Source organism: Uloborus diversus, chromosome 3 (assembly GCF_026930045.1).
Source record: "Uloborus diversus isolate 005 chromosome 3, Udiv.v.3.1, whole genome shotgun sequence".
NCBI lineage: Eukaryota > Metazoa > Arthropoda > Arachnida > Araneae > Uloboridae > Uloborus > Uloborus diversus.
This window is the reverse complement of record NC_072733.1, coordinates 144,283,091-144,303,001: the sequence shown is the minus strand read 5'-3', so window position 1 is coordinate 144,303,001 and position 19,911 is coordinate 144,283,091. Positions and strand designations below refer to the sequence as shown.

The following is a 19,911-nucleotide window of genomic DNA, read 5'->3' as shown; positions in this document are numbered from 1 at the left end:
TCAGTAACAGGAACCAGAAAGGGTGCCACTGTTCTGCCACACACTGTTATAACCAGAGGTGCCAGCTGGGTGCGATTTTCCGCCGTAGGGTGCAAAGACGGAGCCACAGGGTGATATAGAGGCTAGGAAATATTGTTCCGATATCTTTTAGCACCTCAGTGGATGAAAGAAGGTAATGAAAGGCTATCAGCCCACGCAGTAGCCAATAGAGACTCTTTTCCTCTGCAAAGGTGCCTCGCTCGCACATGCGCTGTGCACTCCGGCATAAGTTCAATTCAGCCACTTTAATGGCGGACGACGATGCTGCAACGTAGTTGTAGGTACATTAAATTTTCACATTTGAATACACAACGAAACTGGATTAAAATTTCACATTTCTGGGACAACCCTTCAAAACCTTGCGTAAGTACAGGCATTTAATCATGGTATAACATTTAAGGCTTTCCAACAGGCTTTTAGCGTTTTCAGAGTTGTGTTTCAACAAAGTAAACTCAGTACTGCTTATTGTTTATAGTTAACCGTTTTAACATAGTGATGTATGGCTTTTTCTATCACGTGTACTAATATATGGTGTTCATTGCTTGTCATGTCTGCGGTCTCACGGATTTTTCCCAAAAATGTTTATTGTTAGCAATACGAAATAACTAATAAGTAACCGGGATGAAAATTCAATGCTGTAACTAACTACTACAGCAGATACACTAAATGTATTTATCTTAATAAAATTACTGCGTAGACGTAGCAAAGAAAAAAAAAGCTTTGAAAAGAAATCTGTTTCATGCCATGACTCATTACGTGAAAATATTTCGTTGGTGTTAATTCAAAAACCGAATGTAGTGCCTAGACGCGTTTATTTTCTCTCTCTAATTTGTTTCCAATGCTTTTCATTATGTAGGATGCTAAAAATTTGTTTTGATTTTTAATGTCAGTTTCTTTTTAACAAACAGTGCTTTTTTAGAACACTTATGTTCAAATAGGATATTCAAATCTCGAACTATGTAATACGTATCAATATGTTACTCTTGATTAAAATATTTTGAAAGTTTATGAAACGCCTGCATTTTATGAAACGATTCGATTTTTCCGTGATTTTAATATAACTGAATATTTTTGGCTGTGCTTGTAAATTATCCATAAATGCCTACTCTTATTTTTTAGTATTATGCTACAGTAAATGTTAATATCATTTAAAACTACTGAGAAATCCAAGGGTTTTTTATGAGAGTTAGAACTCAGATAGAGGAATTGAAGTTATGAACACTTCTATATTATGTTGGAAAGTCTGAAATATGATCAAATGCCTTAAATGACAAGTTTTAATCCAAAATGAATTCAATGTGAAAAAAGTACCAAGACTTTGTCTATCATAAACCCAAATAATAAATAGAACACAATAATATTCAAAAACGCACACAATAGGGGGGAGGGGGAAGAGAATCTACAGTAGAAATCAGTGAGGGTGCCATTTTTCTCTCCGAAGGTTCCTTTTCCCCCGCACTGCCCGTCTTTTAAAAGGTGCCGATTTTTCGCCCTAGTGAGGTGCCGTTCCGGCTCCGTATTGAGTGTCGCTGGTGAACAAGCGTTTCACCCCTGAAAGGTGCCAAACGCAACCTGTATTTTTAAGTGTAACGGTTCCTTTTTTCACCGCGATGCACGCTGGGTGAAGGGTGTCAGTTTTTTCACTCGTGTTAAGGTTGCAATTTCAACACCGTATAGGGTGCCGCTGGTGAACAAGCTTTTCACCCTTGAAAGGTGCCACATACCACCTGTAGTTTTAACAGTGTAGAGTTAAGCAAGATGGAAGGGGCCCGTAAGTCATTTGTGACGGGCCCCAAAATTTCTGTGCACGTCCCTGCACACTGGTGATGTAAACTAGCTTTATGCCACTATTGTGGTAAGAGAATTGAATTTTGATTTTTAAGTCAAGTTTTCCCACATTTTTGAAATGTGCCACTACTGTCGCCGTTGAGCGATATGTCTGAATGACTAAGTTTATCTGAAGATTTTTACATCTCATATGTTTAGCTCTGTTTCTTCCGAATATTTTGATATAATTTGTCTTACTGAAACTTGGCTTTGTGAAGATTGATTCTGCTGACTTATTTGACATTAGATATACTGTTTTCAGAAAAGATCGTGATTTTTTGGCTAATGACTGTACGCGTGGTGGTGGTGTAATTATTGCTATCAAGAACCGTTTTTCTGCTGCTAATATTGACATGCTGGACTTAAACTTTGAATCATTGTGGATATCTGTAAATTTGAGATTTTGCCGTAAATTGCTTTTGTGCGTTATTTATTGTCCGCCTGGTTTTAATAATGAAAAATATCTTAAGTTTTTTGACTGTTTTGATAGTTTTAGTTCTTTCGATAATATTTTTTTATCTATGGTGATTTTAACTTGCCCAATATCGATGATCTTAAACGTTCATTTTATGAATTCTGTTAGAAATTTAATTTTATGAATCTGCATGATCTTAAACAATTCAATAATGTTCTCAATTATAATCGTAAATGACTTGACTTAATTTTATCTAACGTTCAGTTTAGTGATATTTCGGATGTCCATAGTACTGATCTCTTGTTTCGGAGGTTCTACATCATCCTGCTCTAGTCATTTATGTAAATTTTATGCTTGCTTGTCATAGAAAACGTCCCGCTAAAAGTTCTAGCTATGATTTTAGAGCCAATTTTTTAAAAATATTTTGTATTTTTTTCCCCGAGATCGATTGGAACTTTCTAAATGCTTTTGAAGATGTCAATTTGGCAGTCTCTGAATTTTGTAATACTTTATTTAATGTTTTTAATCAAACTATTCCCATTAAAATTAATAACAGGAAATTTTCTTTTTGGTACTCAAATGAAACCAAAAGTTTGATGGGGCATAAGAATAAAGTTCGCAAATTGGCTTTAAGAACTGACGATCCCAATGTGCTTAGTGAATTTCGAACTCTGATATCTACTCTTAAAAAGAGCGTTAAAGATGATTACAGAAAATATTTGCGTATAACCGAAAATAATTTTATTTCTGATCCAAAGAAAATTTGGTCTTACTTCATTAACAAATATTCCCTACCTAGCAATGTTTTACAACAATGTGTGCGAATGCCCCAGCAATCACTATCATAGCAAACTACTTTAGTTCTGTGTACCAGCCTAGTACTTGTTATGAAAGAAATTTGTCTTTTTGAAAATGTTTGTGATCTAATTAAAATTGATAGCATTGTTTATATGATATGATCACGCAGACATTGCCATTAACGCTTTAAAGTCCTCCATAGTTGCGGTTGATAATGTGCCTTTTATCGTTAAAGATAGCTGATGGGCTAATCTATACTCTTATTTTGTTTAACCTTTCTTTGAAAATGAACACATTCCCTGATGCTTGGAAGCATACGAAAATTATTCCTGTTTTAATACTGGGAATAAAAATGAATGCAGAAATTATCGCACAATTGCAATTTTGAGCCCTTTTTCGAAAATTTTTAAATATTATTTATAAAACACTCTTTCATTTAGTAAAAATTTAGTATCACTTGCTCAACATGGTTTTTCCCCAAGCCTTCTACGAGAACCAATTTGTTTTTGTTTAACTAATAAAATTTCTGCATTTGAAAGCGGTGGTCAACTTAATGTTATTTACACTGATTTTGCAAAAGCGTTTGATGCGGTTGATTTCGGTATTCTTTTGGCGAAATTGGCTTTCACATCAGTCTCGCTTTTTTCTCATTTATGTGGTCGTATGTTATGTTTATTTCAATGTTGCTATTTCGGATGATTTTACTAATACTTCTGGTGTGTCGCAAGGCTTTAATTTAGGGCTTTTGCTTTTTATTTTATTAATAAATGATAGTCAAAATATTGAAACATTACAAATATCTTTTGATCGTCGATTTAAAGCTATTTAGAAATATTCGCACTAACTCTGACGCTACCCTTTTACAGATTGATTTGGATAAGCTGCACTGGTCGTGCATGGTGAATAGACTTTATTTAATGCAGTGTTTTGAGTTAGTCGCAGATCTGAGCCATTCTTTCATCTTTATAAAATTGACAAACAGTGCTGATCGCGTTCTGACTTTTCTATTTTTTTGCATCACTTTTAATACTAATTGACTACTCTTGATTTTACGCACCATATCAACAACATTGTTTCAAGGGCATAAAGGATCTGGGTTTTTAAACATAAGACTAAAAATTTTTCTAATGAGCATGCACTTAAAACGCTTTATTTTTGTCTTGTGCGCTCCAAACTAGAGTTCTGCAGTCTTATTTGAAAAATCCCTATTACAATAATAAATCTAAAACTCTTGAGCAGGTTCAATCCAAACTTGTTTATTACTTATGTTACAGAACTAATAATCAAGATTATTCAACTTATTCTTACTCTCATTTATGTAATATTTATAATATTCCCACTTCTAAATCACGCCTTGAACTCTTGTGTTTTTTCTATAAGATTCTATTGCTCTATATAATTTTATTGACTGTTCAGATATCGTCAATTCGATAAAACTTACTGTCCCAAGTAAGACGCTTAGGAACCGCTATTCTTTAAAAAAAAAATTACCGGACGGAACTATGTTGATAATTTGTCTTTGTTAAAATTTTATAAACTTTAACATTCATTGTCATGACTTAGATATTTTTAACTTGTTATTTTGCAATTTTAAGTCTTTATGTTTTAATAATTTAAATGTCTAGTTTGTTTTAATTGCTTTTTTATATTGTTGCCACTGTAACTGGATTCTTTCTGTAGTGTGCAATACTTTAATAAATAATCTAAACTATGGAATATGTTTAGTTTTTCTTTTCCCTCGGCTCTTGAAAAGTAGTTTTCACTTTATTATTTTTCATTTTATGCAATAAAAACAGGTGGTTAGTCAATTTTTTCATAAGGATCGGAAAGTTGAAAAAAGAGAATTTAAATATAATTAGAAAACTAAATTTCAGTTGAAGTTCGTAATGGCAAGGTGCGTGAATCAATCAAATAATCTAAGACAATGTCGAGCCCATTTGAGTGTTACTACGGAATAGAAAAACGTTTTACTGGGTCTACCATTTACGAACATTCCAACAATCATCAGAAATTATGTACAGCCTGTTTCGCAAAGCCGGTGTAAGATTTCTATTCGTGATGCTGATCAAATTTATATTTTGAGGAGCTTTGCCACTATTAACTAAAATAGAACAGCAAATATTTTTAACATAAACAGAACATAAATGCTACGTAACTCCGCATTAACTTAGAAAACAATCTGATTCTTTAAAAAAGATGCAGAGTTCGTTTATGTTTGGGTTAAAAGAGAAATTCTTAGATTGGCACCATACCAATAACCTCCACAACGTCAACTCGGATTCTCCACGCCACCATGTGAAGTCTTATCTTAAGCCTCAGCTGACTCGTCGTCAACTTATTACAGTTTGGCTGAAGAGTTTGCTAGTGTAATAGACATATTCCAAGTCTAAATACACCATTTTTTTAAAGTGAATTTTCTGGAGGCGAAAAAGTTCGTCAACCTACTACTTATTCAAAATTTATTCATTCTGGAAAGGGCTGAAACCTTATTGCTTACTTTGGCCCAATGTCATTATCCAACATATTGTTTTGTCTGAATATTGAATCGCAAATATAAAAGCTTTTTCTGTTTTTAATTTAACAGCTCTTGGACGATTTCGCATGATACATCCCTTTATAGAAAATGTTAAATACGCTGTTAAAACTACAGGATGCATTCGGCACCTTTCAGGGGAGAAACGCTTGTTCACCAGCGGCTACCAATACAGAGCCGAATTGGCACCTCTAAATAGGATGAGAAATAGGCACTTTTTAAAAAATAGACAGCCGGAGTGAAAAAAAAAGGAACCTTCGGAGAAAGAAATGGCAATCTTACTATAGATCCTCCTCCCCCGTATTGTGTGCGTTTTTGAATAGTGTTTTTTTTAAAGTTTCGTTTTGATTTAAGATTCTAAGTTTTGGATATTTTTTCACATTGAACTCGGTACTGGAAATGATTAAAAAAATGTAATTACAGCATTTAATTACATTTCAGAGTTTTCAACATAATGAAGAAGTGCTCATTGCTTTAATTCATCTGATCGTGCTCTAACTCGGTGTTTCTCAACCTCTTTTGACCCACGGGCGCGGTAAAAGCAAATGAAAAACTTTGCGGACCAGTGAAATCTTTATAGTGTTCTTAAAAATTCATAAAATAAATAACTCTGGGGCCGTTAAGAACATGTGAAAAAATTCCGTTCGGATGAGGTTTTTTCTTACAAAAAGTAATGGTAAAAATTAATAAACAATAAATATCTACCCCTTTACTTGGTATCAAATATCTGTCACAAATACGTTATAATTTACAGACGAGTAATTACTTAAATGTGAGAAATTATAAATTTACTAAAGCATGACCCATTCCGAAAATGAAGCATAGCTGTACTTATAAGTTTACGTGAAGAGCCAAAAATATTCTGGGATATTACAGTTACGGAAAAACAATGGTTTCATAAACGTTAATAAAGAGTAACAAAAAAATGCTCATTAAGTTTTTAGACAGTTAAAAAACAAAAGAAATTTCTAACTCTATCGAGACATTAACCGCTAACAAGAAATGATTCTAACAATTGAATGTAAAAGCAAAAAAAGCTAGACTGAGAGATTATTTTTTCGCTAGCTTTCTGTTATAATCTACGAAGCACAAGAATCCTTTTTATTAAGGTTTTCACTTGTTGATTATTGATAATCTTATTGCCGGTTTTTGGCTATTAATAAAAGCTGCTTATCGAGTACTCAAGAAAATGAGATTTTTAGTAACGTTTTGAATGATGGAAATTTCACGATAGTAACGGTAATCTGAAACTAAACAACGGTAACTGAAAAGCAATAAATGCACTTTTAATGTTTGAAAGCCCTAAAAGCTACAAAGTGATCAAAAGCTGTACTTGTAATTTCGGATAATTAATCCTAGAAAAGTTTTCTTTTAATCCAATAGTGTACTTTTTCAATGTGAAAGACACATAAACGCAATCATTTGTCCGCCTTATTGAAGTGATTGAATGTATGTCTAAGGCAAAAGCGCATGCGCAGCGAGTCGGTCTGAGATTGCATGCTGTTTCGGCTCCTCTGCTCTATTTCCTGCCTTGCATTGCTCCTTCAGGCACCATGCTTTCACCTTAGAGGGAATATATTCAATCGTCTGGAACCCCTGGTTATAACAATGTACTTAAAAGTACACGAAAATGAACATTCAGGCAGTTTTCACGGAGTTTTAAAAATTTTTCATTTTAAAATCCGTATTTTGTCAATACGGAAATGGATATTATAAAACTTCTGGAAATGCGACTGGTGTATATCAATGAGTCTTAAGAACATGCTGATCTGTTACAGGTGTGGATGAGCCAAGACGACGAGCGAATGGTTTTCCTCTTCCAAATCCACGCCATGTATATCAGTGGGTGTCCAGTCAGTTTGAGCAAACGCAAGAAACGGCGCATCCTTACATGAGTAACTTAGTTATGGTATGGGGGCAATTAGTGGCTCACGATATTGTATTAACTCCAGCTGTTACCATGAAAGTTTGGGATGGACAGAAGTTCAAGAATGAAAGTAAGTTTTAACCTACTGACTTATTAATGTTCAGTTTCAAATGAACTTCCTTGCTAAAGGCGTAGGGGTGTTTAGGAAATATGTTTTGGGAAATTTCAAACTCTTCAACAGTTAAAACAACTAATCTTAGTTCGGTAAACAATTTTTTTTACCTTGTTTTAGAGATCTAAAAATTGAATTCTGTAATTAAATTTTAAAATAATGCCAACTGAAGTAATACTTCATGAAATTAAAACCGTGTTGAAATTGATCAACAGAAATGGATACAACATCTTTTTACTTAAGCTTGAAAATGTTAAATGCAAAAAATAATAAATACGTACGAAGAGAAGTGGCAATTGTTTACATTAATTTCTTAAATTTTAATGGCTTTCAAAGCTTCACTTTCATAAAATTTCAATCAATAGCTCTTGATTAAATGCTGTTATGAAAATCTCGAATCTGAAATGCAGAAGCTTCTTTCGACATCTATAAATGATTGGTACACATCTGAAGAAAACAGATTAATTTATCTATTGATTTTTGAGCTTCAATCTCCACTTCTGTTAAAGTAAGTTTTTCTACATTCAGTTAAAATAGTGCTCTGAAACAATGTTTCAAAGCATTGCGCAATTTCAACAACAATCAATCAAATTTTGATATTTTTATGCGTTACAAAACGATATGAAGCGAAAAACTATGTTTTCAATTTTACACAAAGTGGCAAGGGGGGGGGGGCAAAAAATGTGCTAAAGTATGAAATTCTTCAAAAATCTGAATTCCATGCAGGATATAGTAATGTAACCGCCATCAAAATCTAAAGGGTTGATCAGTTGGCATTAACATTGCCAAAACGGCATATAGAACTCCTTATCAAAAAGGAAACAATGCTTTAGAAATAGTTTAGAGGACTTTTGGACAAAACTCAATCTTTCATGATTGAAAAGTGTTCTCTAGTCGGTATAGGAAGAAAGTATTACTGAAAATGGTTTTCCAGTTAGTCAGTCCAATCGGAAAATTTTCAATTTATAGAAGAAAGGGGAGAAAAACTTTTAAAGTAGATGAAAACACTTCCTTTTCAGATGTAAAGGAAACCAATAGTTTTAAACGCAACTCAAAGTAGAAAAGAATAAAACATGAACTACACACGTTTCGTCAAGTGGACTTTTCACTTAACGGAAGAATGCAAATTACACAAAATAAAAACTTTTCCATCTTTTAATTGCTACTACAGTGGTCGCCGGTTAATTGAATCAACCGTTTTAATGAATCGAATCGTCAAAAACGAAACACGACCCAGCTTTATTGAATCGGCCGCTTTGTGGATTTAAAACTTTTTAGAACAAACGTGATTCATACAAGCGGTGGCCACTGTGTCAACTTCTCTCTTGTATCTTAAGCGCAGCTCTTGAGCTACTGTCTGTTCGCAGGGTCCTTTTGTTCGTCACTTGCATCAGTGTTACAAAACTTAAAATAAGGTTTCCTTTCCAGAGCCCAATTGCTGCGATCCAACAACTCCTCATCCTGACTGCATGCCAATCATGGTCGATTTTGATGATAGTTTTTACACTTCGGGACACTGCATGAATATAGTTAGATCTATAGCATACACGTACAGTCCGAATTCTTGCTCTCCATTAAAGCTAGGTAACTGAAATTTCTTATATTTGCTTTAAGGAATATTTATTTTACTTCTGAAATTTTATTAAAAGGTAAGTCGGGTTGTAACTAGTACAGTGAACCCCCCGATTAACCAGGATCTGGAAAGGCCAAAAAAAATTTCCGAAGTAGTATTTAGAACAAAGGAAGATAGTACCTAAGTGTAGAAAATGTTTAATAATTTGAGAAGTCGAAACTAACATAATTTCATTCATCACAACTATAAGGTAATCTAAGTTTCTATTATGTAGTTGCAAATCTATAGATGAACATTAAAATTTCTCCACTTTTTAAAAATTCTTTTGTATGAATTGATGTCCTATTGTACAATTATACATTTTAAATAATGTTTCATCAAAACTTTCATAAATTGCATATTTGCCTATCTGGGCCGAATTAACATATTGGTTTGCAAGTAATTTTATTAGTTAAATTGTATGCTCCCTATCTTTATCATCATTGCCATGATTGATCTCTTTAAATACTGAAATGAAAGTAAAATTGGCTAGCACTAAATTGACAATTTTGGTTCTTATTTTGACCATTTTTGGTAAACCTTTGTTAATATACTTACGGATACACTTTTCTGTTTCTGAGCAAATTTTAACACTATCCTTAGTCGGTTTCGTCAACCCTCCTTTATTTTTCCTATCAAATAGAGCAGTATGCGTTACAATATTTTTACTCCTGTTGGTTATTTAACATTATAGTAGCTCAAACTAAATTCTACGCTTCTAAATACAAACTGACTCTTACTGGCATTTGTGATTGTTGACATTTTTAATTTTTCTTATTTTCACATATGTTCCTTATCATGAATGTAATGTTTGTGCAAAATATGAGCTGTGTCTGCCTTACCGGTTTTGGGAAATTAAATTTAGGGGGCGTGGCACATTTTTGCGTGTTTTTCAAATTTGCAGATTTTAAAGTTTTTGTTGCTTTAAGTGCCCCTATAATGACATCGATTTTAAAATTCTATACTATTATATGTTCTTAGATATTATTGCAGCTGTCAAATCGGCGTCACTACGAGGGCGACGGCCACAAACTCCGTTTAAAAATGACCGAAAATGTAATTTTTTACTACATTCAATGCCAATTTTCTGAAAGCGCCTTCATGATGACACCAACGTTTTTACATAAATTCCTAGCTACACTTGCATACATCAAAAATATGTAATAAAATTGGTGTCACTATAAGGGCGCCAGAAGATATTGGAACTTTTATGTGATAAATTAGAAACGAATAGCATTGAATATTAGTACGACTATTTTAGCCTATAATGCACTTTACACAATACGTCCATCTGTACCTATATCGATTTACTGTGTTTCTGATGCTTTTTATAAAGCTTTTTTTATAAAAAGCATTAGAAACATATTATTTTATGTGTCACTACTGTAATTTTATTTTAAAGTTTAAAACAAACCGTGCAAAAAGCCATTCGAATTAGAAAAGTCTTTTTTTAAATAACTCCATAACATACTAATTATGAATGATTATATTTCCGAAAGTAATAAGAGTGACACCGATTTTTTTAGCTCATATGTTAGACAAACATGTTGGTTATCAAACTTAATTAGTTTTAGATCTCTGCTATGAGGGCGAGAGTAGCAATTAGATTTTAAACATTTGCATTTTTGTGAAATTTATCACATAAAAGTTCCAATATCTTCTGGCGCCCTTATAGTGACACCAATTTTATTACATATTTTTGATGTATGCAAGTGTAGCTAGGAATTTATGTAAAAACGTTGGTGTCATCATGAAGGCGCTTTCAGAAAATTGGCATTGAATGTAGTAAAAAATTACATTTTCGGTCATTTTTAAACGGAGTTTGTGGCCGTCGCCCTCGTAGTGACGCCGATTTGACAGCTGCAATAATATCAAAGACCATATAATAGTATAGAATTTTAAAATCCATGTCATTATAGGGGCACTTAAAGCAACAAAAACTTTAAAATCTGCAAATTTGAAAAACACGCAAAAATGTGCCACGCCCCCTAAATTTAATTTCCCAAAAACGGTAAGGCAGACAAAGCTCATATTTGGCACAAACATTACATTCATAAGGAACAACATTTGCAAAAATAAAGAAAATTAAAAATGTCAACAATCACAACCTGCCTGATCCTTACAGACAATGGCTCTTAAATGCTGAACACGAAGTCGGCATGATTGAGTTTCATCCACCTGAAAAACGCAGAGAAACGAAGCAAATATTGTTCACCCACCAATATATTTGCCCTCACAATGGCGGCCGAGTCTACTCCTAGGGAGAATCATTTTCCCCTCCGAACTTCGGTAGGCTGATCCATCTAGTTAAGTGAGCGAGAGCGAACCGGTTCCCATGTCTATGGAAATAACAATTGCTGAATAATAACCAGGAGAAACTTGTTGTATATTATCGTATGAAGCAATACTTTCTATGTATATCTTCGGCTTGAGCAATTTATTCTTTTGAGAGAAATCTTAATACACTATTGTTTAAATTGCGAATGAGTTAAATTAAAATCTATCTTAACTTTGTAAATGAAGTCGCAATTATAGTTTTCTAGTGAGCATATATCTACAGGTACGCCTCGGGAGCAATTGAACCAGATAACCAGCTTCTTAGATGCTTCTCTTGTATATGGTACATCAGAGAAAGAAATGAGAATGCTGAGAGAAAATGATGGTTTAGGAGGTAAAAAAAAGTGTTAACCTTTGAAAGTTTCATACACACAGAACCTGCAGTTTATCTTGTTAATTTTGTACTTATTTTCTTTGTAGCAAAATTAACTATGGATTACTCTTCACGATGGAGCAAACCGCTTCGGAAGAATGCGACAAACTGCAAGTCATGGAACAGTGTATGTGATAAAAGGTGTTTTTTGACAGGTCAGTCTTCCACTTCTGTAGAATTCATATAAAATCGCAAGTTTCTGGCACATTTAAGTGAGAAGCACGATTTTCATTAAATATTTATTAAAACTCATACACTATATGCTTCAAATTCTTGAAGTTGAACTGTGGAAACCTCAACAAAAAAAGCAACATTTAACAAAATTTTATGAATTCAGTCTTCCCCATATAGGTGGCTGGTGCTCCAAAAAGAGGGAGGGGAGGGGAGTCAAATGAAATTTGGGGATTTTGTTGAGTTTCCAAAAATTCTCAACTTTTTCGTAAAATTAGGTTGTTATTGGATTTCCATATTACTGATTTAGCAACCTCTAAAATGTGAAACTGAGCTAGAAAGGATGGCCCCAAAGGCTTGCCACTTCCAATTAATAGTTCCATTGTTATGAAATAATGCTATAAATGTCCATTTATTTTAGAATTTTCAGTTCTTATTTTCGTGAAATCGGTCTACCTACCGAACGTTAATCTTTTACTCTGAAAACTGAGGGGGCAGGGCCCTTTCCTTTTGGAAGTGAGGAAGCGATTGCCCCCCCCCTCCCCTGTACGAGTCGCCTATGCTTCCCCACTGAAACGTTTCTTTTGTAACACTTTCAGGTGCGAGTCTGCAATCAATGGTCTACAAAAGAAGTTCCACTCGGCTGCATTTCGAAAGAATTAAAAAAAAATGTTCATATCCGGCTAAAATGCTGTTGCATATTTTTAGTAACGTAGCTTGAAGTGCTATCAATGGCCAGGAAATTGATATCTTGCATAAGAATGACTCGTAATAAAGTCTAATTATATACATGGGAACTTGTCAAAACAGAAGTACTAAGTCATTGATCAGTGTTTGAATTATTTTTCACTAGCACTTCACAAGTTCCTTTCTTGCTTATGCAGAGTTTTCTATGGTAAAATTTGATGTCTTTGCCTAGATGATTGTCTTCATTTTGAGTAAGACCAAGCCCATTTTAGAGATTAACCTAAAATTCGGTTTAAAAAAATGAAGTTATTCGAAACACACTGCGAAATACACCTCGGAGCGATTTTTTGTGAAATTTAGTTTAGTCTTTATTCTATTTATAAGTAATCTTTTAGATCGATGCATCAATTAAATGTTACTTTTTTGGCTCAAAATTACCAATAGTTTAACTTTTTATATCATTTTAATATGTAGTTTTTTCAATTAAAAAAAAAGAAACACACATAGAAAATAAAATTTGGCAGAATTTTTTTTAGTTTGATGCTGCTCCATAATTTATAACAACGAAAACATAATTACAAAACATAGAATTATCTAGGAAATAAAGTTATCGCTAAAAAGTGAATGCAAACGAATTCACCAAAAAATAAACATTGTTTCTTCTGTTGAGTTTCAATCAACTTTGAAAATATTTTCAAAATGGGATATTTGGTACAAAGGAGGATCAAAATTTGGCTGATTTTGACACAAGGATACATTTATCTCTATCGCTAAATCCGAAGTCAATTAAAGAATGATCTTTAAAATATCTTTAAACTCTCAGATTAACTAAATAAACTTTTTTCTTACAGTAAAATGAGAAAGATCTAGGTTTAAGTCTTCTTGAAAAGGACTACGAGCCTAGCTGTTTAAAGATTTACTGTTTACATTAATCGTTTGATTGCGGAAGAATTTTCTTGGAACTGTGCTATAGGTGCGGAGTAAATTGCATATATTGAAAATAATAGAAGCTTCTTATTTTCAATGTACGCATTTACTCTAATTTTTACACAAGGTAATTTTTAACAAAACAAATATTGTTTAGCTTACTTACTACAAGATATTTTCTACACAAACTCATAAATTCCATGTTTACATATAGCGCAAATAAAGTTGCATGGTTATATTCCGTTGATTTTTTTTTTACTGCGTAAACCTCACACTGCCAAACTTTCGCCCATGAAAATTTTCTATGGTAATTTTTCATACTTCCTGTGGTATTTTGGGTTGCTAGCCATTCCTTCCCCTTTTCTACAATAAAGCTCGGAGTTAATTCTCGGAGTCTGTGCAGTGTGAAAATCATAGCAACAAACAGCCAGTGGCGGATTGGTTAAAAATCAGCCCTGGCATAAGGATGTGTAGCGGCCCCATAGCTCTTATAGATATTAAATTTTATCAAACGATTGGAATGTCCCTTAAATATGAGGAAAGTATTCTTAACAGCTAAATATGTTTTATTTAAACAAAATTTAACAGATATGAACACTTCTGCGCTTTAATGGTGAACAAATTGATATAGTATTAGCTAAACCTTATTTTGGGGGGAAACTGATTGCAATTGTCGATTTAAGTATATTTTTATAATGCCCCGAATTTAATTGAATATTTCCTTAATGATAATACTGCTTGGCTATTATGTCCTTTTCTGCAGTTATAACAAGTAACCTAATTGCCCTGTTATATGAAACTGATCTGTCCCTCGACACAAACATACATTACTGGTTTTTTTTGTAGTAAGTTACCGCCCTAAGCCAGGGCTAAGGTAGAAATACATAAAATACACCACCAGCTCAGTTATTCCATCCGAGGACTGCAGTTTCGTGCTTTTTAGCACTCATCAACCCGGAATATGAATCACATGAGCTGGTGGCGAAAATCCTCTTAAGGGAGCCAAGAGAGCCAAACAAACTGGTAGCTAATGTGGAATGTAATCCTCTTGGCTCCCAGGATTTTCGCCACCAGCTCATGTGATTCCTATTCCGGGCTGATGAGTGCTAAAAAGCATGAAACTGCAGTCCTCGGATGGAATAACTGAGCTGGTGGTGTATTTTATGTATTTCTACCTTAGCCCTGGCTTAGGACGGTAACTTACTACAAAATACCTTGCCTTGCCATCAATCTTTGAGTTGAACCGCACCATTGCTGCGGTCACTCATCTGGTGTGCTAATTCTACATTAGCTACCAGTTTGCTTGGCTCTCTTGGCTCCCTTAAGAGGATTTTCGCCACCAGCTCATGTGAGGGCTTTCCTATTCCGGGCTGATGAGTGCTAAAAAGCACGAAACTGCAGTCCTCGGATGGAATAACTGAGCTGGTGGTGTGTTTTATATACATTACTGGGCCCTGTCATAAACATTCCCTTTTTTATACTGCCATATCCTGACGACCCCCCAGACTCGATGCGAGGTCAAAAACCTGGTGGGAAGGTTCGGGTACGATTTTGGCAGCCCCTAAATATTTTTCCAAACGCATGTATCAATACAAAGAGAGAGAGCTTAGCTGTCTGGCTTCTGGGAGTAATTGAAGTATTATCAATATCAACTTAATGGAAAGATTAACATTGAGTCTGAAATAGGGGGATCAGGGGGGCCTCTACTCAGGAAAATTTTAGAAATTGTAGTCTTAAAAAATCAATTTTAGACAATATTTGGTGATGTTAGGGGAACGTAGGTACAGGGTTTCTCCTGCTGCAATTTTTCAGAAGTAGAAATCCAAAAACAGAATTTTAAATTATCTTAGAGTATATGGTATGATGAGCGGTTCCGGGGGCTCTCCTCTGAAATTTTTAAAAATATATTAGCTCTGAAAACGCAGTTTTAGAAGTTTTTTGGTGATTTTAAGTCGAGATACATTCCAAGGCCATCCACCAGAAAATTTTCAAATTGAAGTCTTAAAGCCTTTTTTGGTAAAGACTAGGACACCGGCGGTTACTCGAAAATTAAGTTCCAAAAACGAACTTTGTGCTGACCTTCAGTGATGTTACGAAAAGGAGTTTTCAGGAGGCTCACCCTGGAAAATTTTCGCAATTGAAGCACTAAAAACTGGATTTAAAATGTTCTTTATTGATGATGCCGAGAGAGAGGAGGGGACGGTGCACTTTCCTAGAAAATTCGATACTGTTAATTTAAAAATACAGTTTTAGACCATCTTTGGGAATGTTAAAAAAATGGGTGAGGTTCGAGTACTTTCTTCCAGCAAATTTTCGAAACTGGATGCTCCTCAATGGTATATTAAAATTGTATATTTTTAAAAAATTTCACGAAAAAAATATTTTGTCACTTTTATTCCGATTGTTATTAACAGGATCGCCGCGAGCAAAAGCGAATCCGGGAAAAAATGACAAAGGTCAATTTTTTTCACAAGCCTCCTTCTACACCTTTCACCATTAGGATATTTTACCCTCTGCACGAGTTCAATTCTGAGCCGTGCCCCTATTCTCCAACTAAGATGATATGACCTTATGTCGGCCCTTGTTGTACATTCATTTTATAGCAATAGTGAATTGTCATTTATAAATAAATGCGTCAAAGAGACTAAAAGTATTTTAACTTTTTACGACCGCTAAGGTTTATTCTTTTTTTTATTATTACACCAGTATTGGCAGCCCCAAAGCCGGACTAACTAAAAGTGAGGCCCTAGGCCTACATTAATTTGGAGACCCCCTGAAGACTATGCAGTGTTTGTTTTACATTTTTAAAGCCCGAATGCACTTTTCGAGGCTTCTTTGTCTAATCACACAACTATGTATAAATCACTTATGTGCATTTATGAATCCCCTTTGGGCCCCCTCATAATCGTGACCGATAAAATTCGATACTGGCAGAATGATTAAAAATTCCACTTTAAAAAAAGTTTTTTCCAATTAATAAGTCATAATTTTGTTTTTTTAAAAAATACATGTATTTTTCATATCGTTGCAATGCTATGCATAATTCTATAAAAAATGTGGGGCCCCTTAGGAACATGGGGCCCTAGACCTAGTCAGCCTGTGTGGTAATCAAGCCCTGTGCAGCACCATTTCAGAAATTCCCCCTCCCCCCTCTTGTGATGCTGGCCCTACCTCCCTCCACCAGTAATCTTTAGCCCAAGCGCAAAGAGGAGCTGAGGCTGTGTTTTGCGAATTTGTGTTATTCTAAACACATGCGCGCAAAATTTACATTTTGCTGTTAGTAGACAGGCCCGAAAGACTTTGCTGTTAGTTAATCTGCCCCAAGCATGGCCGGCCCACCTGGCAAATGTCCGGTTGCCCGCCGGCTGTATCCGCCGCTGCAAACAGCGTGATCACACTTCTATGCATTTTTGACTCAACACGAGAAGAGCGATAGCTCTTCGTCAGACTCAAATGGTAAAGGAACTACACATCAAAATTAAACGCTCGTATATGGTCCATATAATGTTTCCCTCAGGTTTCATCAATCTTCCCGATCAAAAGCTTAAGAGGAAACGAACGCTTTCCAATTCTTTTCCAATTGCTTTTTCAGCATGGCTTCGGGGCTATCACCTATCATTGTCGATGGAAGCGCTAAAACCGGCACTTTGCAATTACAGACGAATTATTTAAATATAAAATGTCAGGAAGTATGCAAATATTTTCAAGCTAAGAGTATCGAAAGTGTGAGAGGCTAATGAATAAAGGAGCAAAATTTGCTTGATACCGTTGCAGCACGGAACTTTATCAGAAACAGGCATGGTAAAACTCGGCCATTACAATATTTTATCGCGAATCCCCATTCAAGACAAGGAAAGATGTGATCAAGGCAAGCGTGCCAAAGGAGAGGGTTATAGGGTTAATCCCCTCGCCGATGGAAAAATGAAGAAAATAGTTTTACTTTTAGTTTGTTAAAATCAAATTTATTGTGTATGTTTCTGCAATATATCTTACCATTTCAGTTAAAGAAAATTATGCTTGAGAAATTCAGTGATGAAAGATTGAATCGATCTGGAAAAGCAAAGTATCTAGGATAATAAACTTCCGACTAATTTGTCTTCTCGCTTCATTATCGCAGTAAAATTTTATGAAAATGAAATAAAATTTCTCCTTAGTTATTCAGTTTACTTTTAAATAAATTCCAGTTGAGCGATTTTATACAATAAATCTTAATTATATAGAAAAATCTTCGCTTTTTCCACTTCCTACAAAATACAAATGTGTTAAGGTCTTTCTCAAAGTCAATATAAAATAATCGAGCACTTTCATCATTCAACTAAATCACTTGATGTTTAACGAAACGTTTTGTATTTTTATTTTTGTCACCGGTAGTGGGAAATTTTTTCAAACGCCTCCCTTTTGGAAATCTTGGTTATGGGCGTGGATCTACGCCAGATTCTTGAATTAGGCTCCTCTGGGAGTTTTTACCGAGTTTTTACATTATTACTGTTAGTTAACAACTGCTATTAATGTAATAATTGCTTACATTCGTTCGTTTATATAGTTAGTGTGCAGCGTATGCCAGAGATGAGGAAACAATTTTTAAATGGAAATTCGTACTAAGCAATAAGCATGATAGTTGGGCAAAAACGAACTTTCCCCTCAAGACTCCTCACAATCCTAATTTTATGGTTTTTTATATTTGATTTTGGTTTTAAATAGATACATAAAAATGTATTTTTAATGTTATACAAATCTAATTGCAACACGGATGCACTGTGAAGTCAATTAAACTAACTGAAAATATTCAATGAATATATTGCTTTTGAAACAGTGTCGTGAGTGTAGACATCTTGTCAACGCAAATTGTAAATTTCTGGCAAAGTCTTACAAAAAACCCTCTAAAGCAGAAGATTCTTCAGATCTGAAACATGCCATTGTTTTTGTCGTAACCTTGGAACCTAAAGAAGAGTTGATCGGGTCTGCATGGGTCCAATTTTTCAGTTTACCCTTTAACCGTGTTCAAGCCTTAAAAACATTCCACGATGGGAAAGAACATAAAAATGACAACTCTTCATAATTAAGGAAAACATGACGAGCTTACTGCTCACAAATGCGGTTGGCTATAAAATTTGAGCGTTGAGGTCGTCTAAATTAACATTCTTCGATTCTTTGCGCAGTCGTTCTTTGCCGCTAACGAGCAAAGTAATCTATACTGTTAATTTCTGTGCATGGTTATCTATGTGTATGTATATAACCCTATCCCCTCTGGACTGGCAATGTCTACCAAATCAATACTGGCACCGTTGGATACAGGACATCCAGGGGAAGCAATTGCGCCCTGTCACCCTCTAAACCATAAGGGGCCGGACATCCAATTGTGGAGATCCAGGGATGTCAGAGCCGACAGAACGGCATTAAAATCATAAACCATCACCCGCCGCAGGCGGCATTGAGTCACCGCAGGTGGCGAAGGAAGGGTTCGGCAAGTGATACGATCAGGGAGCGGAGCCTCCTCCAGTGCCTATTCATGTGTATTGCGTAAGCTTTTCTTTGTCAGCAAGAGCTGTGAATAATACCAGATTCCATTAATAAAATGGATACCCTAGGGAATGTTACCGAGGATTTATATTATTTTTTCTAAACTAATGAAATGCTTAGTTTTAATCAAATTTCGTTTGTGAAGAAAATTTATACGCATACAAATTTCAGAACAATGAAGCAACTTCCATTCATAGATAACTGGAGTAGGTACTGACATTTCTAGCCCTCCAGAAGTGTGATAAAAAGTATTGAAATTACAAAATGTTTAAATTGTCAAGAGTGTTCAAAATGTCAAGAGTATTAAAATTATAAAATGTTTCAATTTTGTGAGGAATATTTTCACGCTCTGTATAAATTTCGAATAATTACTATCGTAAAAATTAAGGAAGGAAAAAAATTGAATTTTTCCCCCTCAATTGAATTTGAATGATTTTTTGTTTTCAATTCAAAATGTCGAACGTTCTAGACATTAAAAATCAAAATGATTCTTTAATCGCTCCTTTCCTTACTATTTCCGATCTCATCTTTAATTATTTTTCTATGTAACTGATCACTATGGTTTTCTTAATATTTCACTACTCCAAAACAAGGTTTACTTCTAATAAATGTCCAGTGTTTTCACGCTTTAAA

General features: G+C 34.6%; 1 protein-coding gene across 1 annotated transcript in view; it reads left to right on the top strand.

Moving 5' to 3' along the window:
- Positions 1 to 19,911, top strand: part of LOC129218976 (peroxidasin homolog pxn-1-like) — a 59,666-nt gene that overhangs the window by 16,955 nt on the left and 22,800 nt on the right. The window contains exons 5-8 of the mRNA XM_054853294.1: positions 7,391 to 7,609; positions 9,080 to 9,235; positions 11,824 to 11,934; positions 12,021 to 12,128. Coding sequence (XP_054709269.1) covers positions 7,391 to 7,609; positions 9,080 to 9,235; positions 11,824 to 11,934; positions 12,021 to 12,128 — 594 coding nt within the window. The remainder of the gene's footprint in view (positions 1 to 7,390; positions 7,610 to 9,079; positions 9,236 to 11,823; positions 11,935 to 12,020; positions 12,129 to 19,911) is intronic.